We start from the raw sequence: 12,740 nt of genomic DNA, 5'->3' as shown, positions 1-12,740 counted from the left end.
GAAAACTTACCAGGTACTGTGGCTCCAGGATGAAGATTCAGTATCAAAAATTTAGCAAAATCCCCTTTGTCAGAGAAAAGGAAAGGCTGACTGTAACCTGGAGTAGCTGAGCTTGAAGGGTCATGAAGGAGTTTGAAAATGTCAGCCTTGGAAGCATAGTTTCTGCATTCTTGACGTTATTGCTCCCTGTGCATGACACAGATGGTTCCATAGCCTTCTCTTATATGGTACTGATAAATAAGAGGGCCATGGGTGCCACTGAGAGAAAATGTTCTGTAAGTTATTAGTCTGAGCCAGGGGGTGTAAAATGACATTTAACATCAGCATGAAGAATTCCCTAACGAGAGGTTATTAATAGCAGTGGAAAGTGGGGGGGCATGCACGGAATTCACCCTCTTGAGTGCACTGGCCTCTTCAGAGTGTCTCCACTCGTGGATTACTAACTTGCTCTTCTGCATTACACTGATGGCATTGCCCTGGCTTATATGGAGGCCTGATTTTGGATCTGAGCAATCCAGCTGCATCAGCTTCATTTGTGGTTCTAGGCAGCATGTCTTAGCAATGCTGAGCCGGGGGAAGATTCCTCTGTTGAATAGAAATTGTGTGAGCTGAACAAAGCTCCACATACACGTGTGGGAGGCAAGCTAGCTGAAGTCTGCCAGATGCCCACAGAGCAATTTCAAGTCTCCAGAGCACCAAGTAGCGTTGTCTTTCCAATACACTGTGTCAGTGTTTTCTACTTTGGATAATGAATGTGTCTACTTTTCTATTTTGGCAGATGTTTAGGAAAGTGGATAGGTTGGTATGCCCAAGGTATGCTTCTTGCTTTATTTGGAAACACTCTAAATCTTTTTTAAGATTTAAAAATTTTTTAATCTTCTTAATAGCATTGTGGTGGCTTTAGCTGAGACAGTAACCTAACTGGATCTGATCCATCTTAGCCGGATTGAAGGGTACATATCACTTATTCAATCCACACCTTCTTACCACGTTGAAGAAGATAAATCATATCACTACTGGTACCTAGTAGAACTATTGCTAATAGTACCTCTGGAGGAGGTTGAGTCATAGTGCTTTCACTGATCTCAACTGCATTATTGCATTAATTTTTTAAATAGACACTTGAGACAATCTGCTTTACAAATTAGAGTACCCTTAGCCAGAGTTCTGCCACTAGAGTGTCCGCTTTGTCCAATTCCTCCCAGTCTGTGACTTCTAGGGAAGTTTCTAATTAATGTTGAGAATTTTCCCTTTCCTTTGCACAGCATTCTGTGACTTTGCCTACAGCTAGAGACTTTTTTTTTTTTACTTGCCTTACTAGAGATAAAGTGGGTACTGAAATAGCCAGTGCCTATTAGGAGGTCTCACACTGTATGTATCAGCAGGACAATGATAATTGTCTATTGGCAGGAAGCTGTGAATACCTTAGGAGGCTGTTTTCTCAAAATGTAAAGATCGGACACCTTCTAAACAAGGAAGAAGCTAGCAGTTTGGGAGTTACAGTAGGTGAGTCTTGCTTGCTTCAAGTGAAACCATTACTGGAAATATTAATAGCTCTAGTATTGTATTACAGGTGAGGAAGTGCATCACCTGCCTCTCTTTACAAGCAGGAGGAAATGCAGCTCAGGGAAATGAAGTGATGTGCATGGAGTCACTCAGCATATGCACATCAGACTGCTGAGTCAGTTTCTTGACTCAGTCTGGGCCCTTGTGGGGTGATGGATAGAAAAATACAGGTTGGGGGGCTTTCCCCCCACCTACCCTACATCTTTTTACCGACGAGCTGAATTTGAAGAAGGAACCAGCACTAAGTGAACTGAGAATATTTGTACCTTCTGAATATGCAGCAAATAAAAAATCTGCATTTCTTTACCTGTGAATGTTTTTGAGAGCTGGTTCTGAATAACCTGAGTACCAGCAGAAACCAAGGTGCAGGTCCTGGGGGAAAAATGTTTTTTTTTTAGAAGCATTGTGCATTTACAGTTCATCTATAATGGGATTTTCCAAACTGTTAACTCCCTAAACACGGTATCAAGAAATGTGTATGCTATTGTCAAGCTATAATGGCTGTTTATAGCTGACAGTTTTACTTGGTTATTGACTGCAATATACCTATAGTAGTGGAGAGCTCAGAGGGGCTAACTACACAGGTAACTCTGTTGCAGGGATGCAGATGTTCTGCAGCTTCAGGTAAGCTGTTTAATACCACAGCTGTATGGCTATTGCTATGTGACAGTGACAATTTAATGCCAGCCTAGCTGTGGCACTCTTTCTCAGCTGTGACTGAGAATCAGTCACATAATTATCAAGGGTAGGTCTAACGTCAGTGAAGGTGACATGGGTGGCATGGCAAGATGGTGTGAAAGTCTCCATCCTGCTGAATAGGGTAGCTACAACTTCAGCTGATTTTTCCCTGATTCCTCGGGCTCGTCTGCCTTACCTCACTCATAGTACGACTGCAGTGTGAGCATGGTTCATGCAGGTTTGTCTGTCCTGCAGCTAGCCATCCATAAGCTGGCTGGGTGCCACGAGCTGTGGACCTGTGGCAGAGTTCAGCCACTTTGCAGTGTTGCTTCTAGAAGCAGGATGAGTAGCTTGCCCTAGCTGAGATTGCTCTGTGCCTGAGAAGGCCAGTGGAAATTGAGGTTGGGTATGTCTGTGCAAACAGACGCTGCACTGCAGAGCAGGAATGCTCCATAGATGCTTCCAAAAACTACGGTCTTTCCCTCTCCTCTTGGCATTTCAGTTAGGAAACAGATGACTAAAAATAGCCTACTGTCTACAGCACCCAGAGCTGTGCTGTCTGATTACTCCTTTAATTTTTGTTCTCCTGAATGTATTCAGCTTTTTTTTCAAATACCCAGTCCTTCATTTAGGAAAAAAAGATGGATTTAGGATGAAGCTGATATTCATCAACAAATCTTCCTGCATTTATCATAGTCCTTCCTCCTGCTGATCTTTCCTAACATTCTGCTCTGCTATGGACTAGCAATCATGCTCTGGGAAGAGGGCTTCTTAGCAACACATTAAGCCCCTATAACAATGTTTTTTATAAAACAGGCTGCCTTTATGAAAAATAACATTGGGAAACTTTCCATTTTTCACATGGAAAGAATAGATACCCTGTGCTTCTCCACTGAAACTGAGAGACTCCGCAATTCTATCACTGTCTTCCTCTCTTTTTTTTTAATCGAAAAATCAGAAAGGGCTCAATAAAGCATAGGAAATATCAGTTAGATTGGAGAGTATGGGTTATTCTTCAACAGTGGGTTAGATTAAGGAGGCAAGAGAGAACAAAATCTGAGCTATTCCATATTGAAAGAATGAGATATCTAACCAGAAAGATTATAGTATGAGCAAACTAGTATGTAGGCATGGGAGGTTTTAGCTTTTGTGTTTAATCAGTACATGCTGATTAGCTTAGGTTTTTCCTGTGTGCCTGCAGCAATCTAGGTAAAAATTGTACCTTTAGGTTTGCTTGCTTCTTCCTCCTTTCCCTCTCAATGAGGTGTTTTGTCACTGTCCTGTCCTGATCTTTGAGAGTAGAAATGCAGTGTGTATTCTAACATTTTGAAAGTTAAGACATTTACTTCCTTTTCCAGCTTCCTCCCCCTGTCAAAACTTCACAAAAAAGCTCCCTAAATTGCCCTAACCTAACAGCAAAGAAATCTACAGCTGCTACAATTTCATACTATTCCTTTAAGTTTTGATTCATGGATTTCTGAACACTTGGGGGTTTTTTTAATCTGTGGAACTGGTCTTCTGAAAATTGTTAAGATCACTGTCCTTGATGTGTTGTTTAGAGTGGACAGGGAGGATTGCTTCTTCTAAGTAACTCTTTCTGCAGCACTACCAGGTGTGAAAAGTCATGACTATATGGGCATATTTGAATGTGAGAGCTTTCTTGTAGGGTCTGGAGCACATCTTCCATGTGCTCTTATTTGTACCAAGGAGTTTTTGTGAGCTGTATTTCTGTATCCCATCTGGAACTGGAAGCTGTTTGCCTTGTGCTCAGCAAACCTCTCCTTTTTATTAAAGAATTGTAAACAGTGCAGAGAAAACAGACAATCTTGATTAAAGTAGTGATTCTGCAGTGTAGTAATGAATACTAGATGTAAATTAATTACTTATGAAACCCTGCTTAAATCATGTGATTTTAAGTCTCATCAATGTTCTTTCCATCTATTTTTATACCTTGTGCCTTCCTCCTCATGTAGCTACCAACACTGGAGAGCACTGGAGTTAAAACAGCAAGTACCATTTTTCCTTGCCTACATTTAACAAGGCCTCAGCCCTGACGTTATTGATCGGTACAAGTCTGCTCCTGCAGGTCTGATAGACCTTTAATTGGATAGGCTCTGGCTATTAAGAAGACTTGAGGCAGGAGGAAAGAGCATCTTTCAGTTTAGAGCCAAAGAAGAAGTAACAGATGAGGGGGCTGACTGGTTCAGGACTGAGCCTCCCTCCACTCTTGCTTCTGCAGGCATTGACAGCTGTCTTGGCAATTAGTTAGACCCTGCGCCTCTGCAGAGCAAGACCTGTGATATTGTTAAGAAAGTTTTCATTGCCAGGCCCAGGCACTTGTCTGTCTGCCTTGTGTCTGTTGTGAACTTTTTACAGCCATGCATCCAGCTTCAGCCTGGTGTCAGTCAGTGCAACCTTAGTAATTAAGGGCTGTATGAGGCCTTTCTGGTATCTGGGATTAACTAAAGCTAGTGGCAGCCTAGCAACATCACAGCCTCCTCACCAAGCAAGTATCTTCCTGCTAGACAATTCCCTGTACCTGGGAGTACCATAAAGTCTTTGTTGGGACCAGTTGCCCATCCATTGCTGTCTTCTGTTATGTCTCTGTGGATTATGATTTTGTTCCCATTGTTTTTTGGCAGAATGCTGCTCTCCTCTGAAGTGGTGGGTTCTGACAAATCCTGTCTCTTCTTTATTTTGGCTGTGAGTGACATAAACAGTGTGGAGAGGCCTCTCAAACTATTTGAAGTTATGTTACGAAGAGTTGCCATCTCAAGGCTTGTTCTTGGATCCTGGACAGCTGCTTTGGCTATTTCACTGGCACAAGCAGCCACAGAGCAGGTATATCTGCTGCCAGAGAATTTCTCAGTTCTTCCAAGTAAAACAGTGTAGTGCAGCCCACTTCTAGTGGGTGGCTGATGTGCAACACTTGGCTGTGAGCTGCTCTACCACCTGCTGTTTTCTCTGACTCAATGTGGTGTCTGCTCCTTACGGCTGCCTCTCAAATTCTATGGTGACTTCAGGGACGATATAGGAACTGAGCATAAAGGGTTCTCCTGACCTTCATTGCACCCTCCTCATCAGCTGCTTTCCTTGAGTCCCACACTGCTGTATCACTGAAGTTCCACAACTGCTGATGGAACTGCACTCAGCATCACCCCTTCTTGAAATAGGCAGTTATCTTCTGACTTTGGACAAACAATGTTGGCTCTAGAGGACAGAGCTCCCTTTTCCCTTACTTTCTTGGCAGTCTCCTGTTTGGCTCCAGAGGCTACTTAATCCAGATTGAACCTAGTGTCAGCAGGTACAACTCTACAGAAGCCAGGCTTGAATTAATTCCTAGAGATGTTAACAAACCAACCTTCAGCTTTGCTGCCTGGGACCTTAAGTGTACAGCTGGAGCAGGTTTCCCTGCCCAGTTGAGCAGGTTTGGATCATTAGGTGGGCAGATGTTTTCAGGGGGGCACTAGTGTCAGTTGATAGCAATCTTCTCTGAGCTCCCATCCTCAGGTGGCTCTGTATTGCCTCTGACACATGGCACTGCCTGTTGTGTTGATCTTTTTCTGCATGAATTAGCATGCAATCATGTTTTGTGCAAGACTTGATTTCTATAATTACACACCTTGCAACACCAGAAAACCTAGTAATGATGGGGAGCATCGTTTGACTGAGGCTTTGTCTTGAAAGGAGTTTCTCTGCTCTATTTTAAGGAGAAGAACTTGGGTCACCAGTAAAACACAATGTGTTTGGAATTAAGAGTAAATGTGTTTGGAATGAGATTCTTTTCTCAACAGGTACTTGGATGTATAGATATCTTTAAAGGTATTCCAGCTCAGGCCATTGCTTGGCTTAGTATATTTTTCTTATGTTATTATTTGGCTATAAGTCTTGTGGAGGTTCTACATGTCCTCTGTAATGCATGAAAAAAACTGTTTGCCTTTATGTACCAAAAGGATTTAGTTGCAATCTGTGAACTTTTTGCAAGTCTTCAGGAGCAAGAAGAAATTTCAGGAGGTTTATGTTGTCAAGGGCCGGCAGTTGTCTGCTTTCAGTATTCAGGACAATGTAAATTAATCTTTTCCCCTCTATGGAGGCATTGTGGTTCTTACTGCCTTCAAATGCTGCAGTTAACTGCCTGCTCAGGCAGCCATGCCAATGGAAAGCCTGTTATTTTTCAGTCACTGTATCTAACCTGGTGCAAAAGAGCCGTTAAGGATGAATATGTGTTGGAACAATTGTGGTGGTGTGTGTGAACAACAACAAAGGTTACGCTTTCTTACATCCAGAGCTACTGTGCAAAGGTCTAATTTCTTTCTACTTCCTTGGGGGAGGATGGTGGGTGGGGACGCATCAGATCTGCAATGACTCCTAGATGGTGGGATCTGGGGCAGGGAAAATTAAAAAGCTGCTTTGTAAAGCATATTCTTCCAGTACATTTTGCTGGTATGATTTCCATAAAAAATTGTTGAACAACGGATGAGGTACCTGTTGACGGTGGTGTCAGTTTATGTTCAAATTACAAACCAATCCTATAAACTGGTATCAGATGCTAATCCAATCTTCTTTCAATGGCTGGGTCAGAATCTGATTTTAAAGTGTGTTTTCAAAGAGGCACTAATATAACTTTGATTAAAGGCAAAGATTGCTCTTACATGTTATTCAGGGTCGACTTTCTCTGAGCAAAGGAGTGCAGGGAAGAAACAGCTGAGCTGGCATGAAAAAGGAGTGTCTATCAAACTGATATGGTAGTAGTGTCTCCTGACCCAAGTTCCAGCCTTTGCCTACTACCATATTATGTAAATATAGTAGCTTGGGATATATCTTGTAGTGTGCTGTCACTGCAAGGTGTAAATTTGCTCATTGTGTTCTAAGTTGAAAGGAGTTGTTTAATGAAGAACTTCTGAGCATGGTGGGCAGAGCTCTGGGAATGTACACCTAGATTCCACTTCTGCCTCTGGTCTTCGTACTTTGCTTTCCCTGTCAGCAAAACGGGGTAGAGAACAGAGAAGGAGAGGGGAATTTAATGTTTATCGGATCCGAGTACAGTATTGTTCATGTTCTCCATACAGTTCAAATTCTCAAGGCATTTCAGAAGAAAAGTTCTTCTTCCAGTAAAATTAGCCAAATCTTTTTGGTGCATAGAATATGATGGTTTTGAAAACACCTTGCAGAGCTTGAATCTCATATAGATATTAATGCATAAATTGTTGCATCTTGTATTTTCTGCGTAAGGAAGAGACTGAATTGACATAGTTCAGTATTTGTGTTTCCCCATAATACAATATTATGCAGAAATCTTATTGATAACACAATTTTGGATACATTGTACAGACATTTTATGTAAATGGCTGCATTGCTTTGTGTCTGTGTGAACTGCTTCACACCTCTAAATAAAGAGCTATTCTAGGCAGGTTCTCTCTCCCAGTGAAGATTTGGGGAGCATGGAAAAGAAGTCACCTTCATTTTAATCTTGGTCTGGCTATTAAATTGAATGCAGTTAATGAAGGATAGAGATACTAAGACAAGTAAATGTCTCATGGGAGTCTCCCTGGTTGTTTCCTACCTGGAAACGAAGTTCTTCCAAGCCCTAGCAAAACTTCTCATTCAAAGTTCTGTTCAGATGGTTGTAAGAATCTGTTTTGGCATCTTCTATGGTAGCTGACATGGAGATTGTTAGCCTGACACTGCTCAAAAGTTACTGTGGTTCACTTCAGTTATGTTTACGAAACTGCTTAACAGCATTTAGGACTGAGTGAATTCAGCCTAGGAACAGTTTCTCATTGCTCATGCTTTTTTGTATGCCCAGACCGAATGCCAATACGGGAAGGATGAAGACTTTTCAAAAGGCTACAGTGCAAGTAGATCAGTGTCTGGTCTGTAATGATTATTTTCTTGGATGTGCATCACTGACAGACTCTTGCTAGCATGTGCCTTCAGTATACGTAGGTTTCTTGAAATAATGCTGATGAGAGGCATAAGTCTTGTGCTGGGCTTCTGCATAGGTGAGAACATCAGCTTTGGAAAGAAGGGATTAAATTATGCCTTTGTGTATGCCATCTTGGTAGATTTCAGAGATATTGCACTGGCATAAACAAAGCTTAATGCACATTTGCCCTTGGTGAACTGCAGGGAGAAGACAATTGCTGTTTGTCCATCACTTCCTTGCATGCTGTTTTTGTGATAGCCTTTATGATAAACTGCAAATGGGTTTGTCCTACATTTGATAGCTGTGGATAATAATGCATTTTCAACTACCTGTTAAAAGTATGTTTCAGTCCCATCATCTGTCTTTTGTTCTGTTTCCTACTCCAACTTGTACTGAGTTAACATCCAGCTAAAATAGGTGGTTTTATCCCATTGATTACTGTCCTGCTCCTTCCCAGAAGTTATGGTGGCAGGTAACATCTGTACAAGGCAGAAGCTGTTTGAAAAGTACTGCAGCTTTCACAGTAGGAAGCAGCAGAGTAGGGAACTCACTATTCTTGTCCAAACATACCTCTGCCTTTCAGCCATTTTCCCCTGAGCCAGTACTGCCACCAGACCCATGAATATATCCACAGCCTTTCTCTAGGATTGCTTTGTTTGGCAGCTTAGTGACACCGTAGAATCTTTGGGAAAGCAATCATGTGGTCAGATCTTTTAAATGGGACTTCAGGTGAAAAGAGGCAATGTGGCTCAAGGCCAAACTTTCCAGTATGTAGCACTGTCACCCATAGCTGGGGAAGGTGAACTGTAGTTAGTTTACTTGCAGCTGGCTCTGGGGGTGAGAACTGCTGGGAGTTGTGGCTATTCCACTTAAGCCTCAAACAAAACCACTTAACTCGCTCTGTTCTCAGGGTATTTGCTGTGGCTCCTTGAATGAACTGCTTTGCAACACTCAGAGCAAATCATGTGTTTACTTTTATATCTACCAAGTTGGTATTAGCACAGAGCCTGTAAGTTGCTTTAGGACTTCGTTGCATTGTGTTTGCTTGGCTTTTTAATTGTATGCTTCCTTGAGCAAAACTATTGTTTACTGTGCTTTACTTGGTGGTGTTCTGACATGCTATAAATAAAATATAAGCCCTCATAGGCTCTCTACCTCCTCTCATTGTTCCCACAAGATGGGCTGTCACTTAAGACATTTCTTACAGTGACTTTCTCCCAATTCTTGGGAGTTCTGGGGAAGCTGGCTTCTCTACTTTTTTCCTTGATGGTGTTAGAGAAATGCCACTAGTGTGGCTCTTGAAGACAGAGGAAGACTTAAAAGGCAGTGTGTTGCAGCAGTTCAGCCACTGCATTGACACAGGACTTGTCAACAGCCAAAGAATTTTTGCCGTTAAAATCCAGAGCAACCATTTGCAGGAGCGGTGTGCACGGGCAGTGCTGCAGCAGTGACTGAACCGTGTCCCCTTGGTGTGCCCTCCAGCACCCCGGGCCAGGGCAGCAGGCCAGCGGTAACTCGCTCCGGGATGCTGGGGACAGGAGGCGGGCACGGTGCGGGGCAGAAATGGGGCGGCAGGGCCCATCCTCCTTCCTCCTCTGACCACCCCACGCCCGCGGCTCCGAGGAGCACCTCGACAGCAAGGGAGCCCCGACCCCTCCCCGGTGGGCGCGCTGTGGGGACTACCGGGCAGGGCGAGGCGGCCACAGGCTCGGAGGGCCTCCGCTCAGGGGCAGGCGGTCTCAGCCTGCGCCTCGCACCGGCGCGGGTCCCTGCCGGTAGCGGCGAGGCCAAACGAGACGGGGCAAACCCTGCGGGCGGGCTCGGGGCGATCCGCTGCTGCGCTCCTCCCCGCACCGGAGGTCTGCTCAGATCTCGCCAACCACTCTCTCCAGGCCGTTTATGAGCAGCCACATCCCCGCACTGGCCTGGCCTGGCCGGGCCGGGCCGAGCCGAGCCTAGCCTGGCTTGGCCTGGTCCGGCCCGGCCCGGCCCTCGCTCTCCGCAGAGCCGCTCGCTGCGCATTTAACGACGGCGGCTGCGCCGCGGCGGGCGGGCTGCGCGGCGGGACTGAGCGGTGCGGCGGCGTCTCCCGGCCGCGTCTTTCAGCGCTGCAGGCGAGTGGGCGGTTCGGGGCCTCCGCCGGGAGCAGATGGGGTGGCAGAGCGCGGGGTGCCGGCGCGCCGGGAGGGCCCCGCGGGCGAGCACCTGATGCGGCCGGCGACGGCTTGGCTGCGAGCGGGCAGCCCTGAAATGGCGAAAGCTCCTCGCCCAGGTGAGTGCCGAGCCAGCCCTGCGGGGCGCGCGGGGCCCCGCGCGACGAGGGGTGAGGCTCCAGGTGGCTCCTGGCAGCCTCGCGGGCGGTCCCGGCGCCGTGCCCGCCGTTGCGAGGCGCACCCCGGCGCCTGCCCACCGGAACGGTGAATGCAAACTTCTGTGAACGGGACACAGGTGCGTTTGCCCTCCTCGTTTTTTTCCGAGCGGGGTCCGCTCTGCCGTTGGCGCCTGCGTCGGCCGGTGCCGGTGGCCGCGGGAGTGCCGTGCCCTGGCTGCAGGGCATCGCGGGTGTCCGCCCTGGTCGCCGCTGTCTGGCTTCCTCACGGCTGTCCTCCCCGGTGCTGGGCCGGGAAGGGTCTCTCCCAGCTCTGGAAGGGCTCTGTGGCTGCCGCTTTGGGGAGCCGATACTCGCTGCCGCCTGCTCGGGAGAAATAGACTGGGACGCAGCAGTCATGGGTTCCTCTGAAAATAATAAAGGCGTGCTTGTTGGGTGGGACTTGTTGAAAAGAAAAGGCAGGTGCAGTCTCTTCTGCGCCTTACTCATGCTTCCTCCAGAGTCTGGGCAATTTGGAGGTCGGTTGACTGTGGCTGGGGCCAGAGGGCTTGGGGATACTCAGCAGCAACGCCCTGATGCCCCGTGCCTGGTGGCAGTGCCAGCCCCGCAGCAGGCGGCATACACGCTGTGTGTATGAATGACCAGTGCCAGCTAGGAGAACAGATGAGGAACCTCCTGCTGCTGCAGAAGTGGTTTTCTTCTGGGTTGTGCTTTTCAAGAGCTCTTTGCTTTTGAGGGTGGAGGTCTAACTGTGCTACGAGTGAATGCCTGCTGGGCTGTATGTGAAACTTGCCTGGTGGTTGGTGCCAGTTCTTGGCACAGCTTTACAGCAGCGTGATAATATTAAAAATAAACCTGAAGTTTTTGCACAGCAGTGTTTATTTTTTTTATTATTCCCCCAAAATACGCATGGGTTGGTGGCAGCCCAGAGACATAGCACTCAGGAACAGGAGAGGCAGCAATAATTTCAGAAGATGCAAATGTAGTATTGAACTAAACGGTTGTTTTGCATATTTGGAAGATGAAGAAATAATCAAATGGGGAAAAAGTCTCGTCATTTTTCTTTGGCATTGGTTTGCAGTCCTTTTAACTTTGATAGGAAAATAAGGCAGCATTACTTTCACTTTCAGTGGTACTTGAGTAATGTAGCCTGCATACATAGCTTGCTTGTTCAAACCCAACTTTCCACAGGAATTTTAAGGTATGTTACTTCTCTTGGATGTGATTCCACTCACTTCAGTAGACAAATTATGACTTTTGATGCCAGCTTTATGATGTTACTACTACTTATTGTAAAGAAAAGCAAGTATTGACTACTCACAAAGGAGTTCTGACAGAACATATGTGGGTTAGGGGCAGGGGAAATGTGCTACTTTTATAAATCGAGCCTACTGAGTTTATCAATGTGAGCTGGAATATGCACAAATATAGAAATGTTGTGGCTGTTTTTCTTGTACGTGCCCTGGCTTGCAGCTCCTGCCAGTGCCATGGCCTTATCACAAATCGAAAGAATGACCATCATTCTAGCAGCCGTGAAATCTGCTACTTGATCACTGATGAATGACATGTGTGCTTATAAAAGACTTTTAGAGGTGGTTGACTTGACTCGTTTGAGTAGCAAGATTTTACCTAGTGGATTCCAGATCTTAAGTGCTTGGAATAATAGTCCCTGCGCAGAAATGCTTGGACGTGCAGAACCGATATTCGCTGCCGCCTGCTTGGGAGAAATAGACTGGGACACAGCAGCCATGGGCTCCTCTGAAAATAATAAAGTTGTGCTTGTTGGGTAGGACTTGTTGAAAGGAAAAGGCAGATGCAGTCTCTTCTGTGCCTTACTCATGCTTCCTCCAGAGTCTGAGCAATTTGGAGGTCGGTTGACTGTGGCTGGGATTGTAGGTTGGGGATTTGCAGGACTGTAGGTCGCAAAATGACATAGTGGCAACTGCAGATCGCTACCTGACATGTCCCTGTGAGGGCGGTGTGGCATCTGCTCTTCATCTCCTACTTTTTTTTTTTTAACAGGCAGCAGTGACTCAAAAATGCCAGAGCCTCCTCAGAAAGCCAAAATTTCTGCACTGTGAAAATACAGTCTTTCAGATGTGATGCAGGCAGTCCACCTACAGTCGTTGCAGGGAAAGGTTAGAGAATATTCATATCTTCTCTGGTTTTGGGGAGTGAGTTTGGAGGAGGTGATGATACTGCTGAGAGGCACGATGAAGTTAATTTCTGCTGTGGGGAAGC

The 12,740-nt window shown here is 45.7% G+C and overlaps 1 protein-coding gene across 1 annotated transcript in view; it reads left to right on the top strand.

Moving 5' to 3' along the window:
- Positions 1–2,167: 2,167 nt before the first annotated feature.
- PITPNM3 (PITPNM family member 3) overlaps positions 2,168–12,740 on the top strand; it is a gene marked incomplete at both ends in the record, with an annotated part of 148,888 nt that continues 138,315 nt past the window's right edge. The window contains 3 exons of the mRNA XM_082008708.1: positions 2,168–2,190; positions 4,887–5,085; positions 10,130–10,442. Coding sequence (XP_081864834.1) covers positions 2,168–2,190; positions 4,887–5,085; positions 10,130–10,442 — 535 coding nt within the window. The remainder of the gene's footprint in view (positions 2,191–4,886; positions 5,086–10,129; positions 10,443–12,740) is intronic.

Source organism: Phaethon aethereus (genome assembly GCF_964289735.1).
Source record: "Phaethon aethereus genome assembly, chromosome: 19".
Classification (NCBI taxonomy): Eukaryota; Metazoa; Chordata; class Aves; order Phaethontiformes; family Phaethontidae; genus Phaethon; species Phaethon aethereus.
This window is presented reverse-complemented; position numbering and strand designations above follow the sequence as displayed.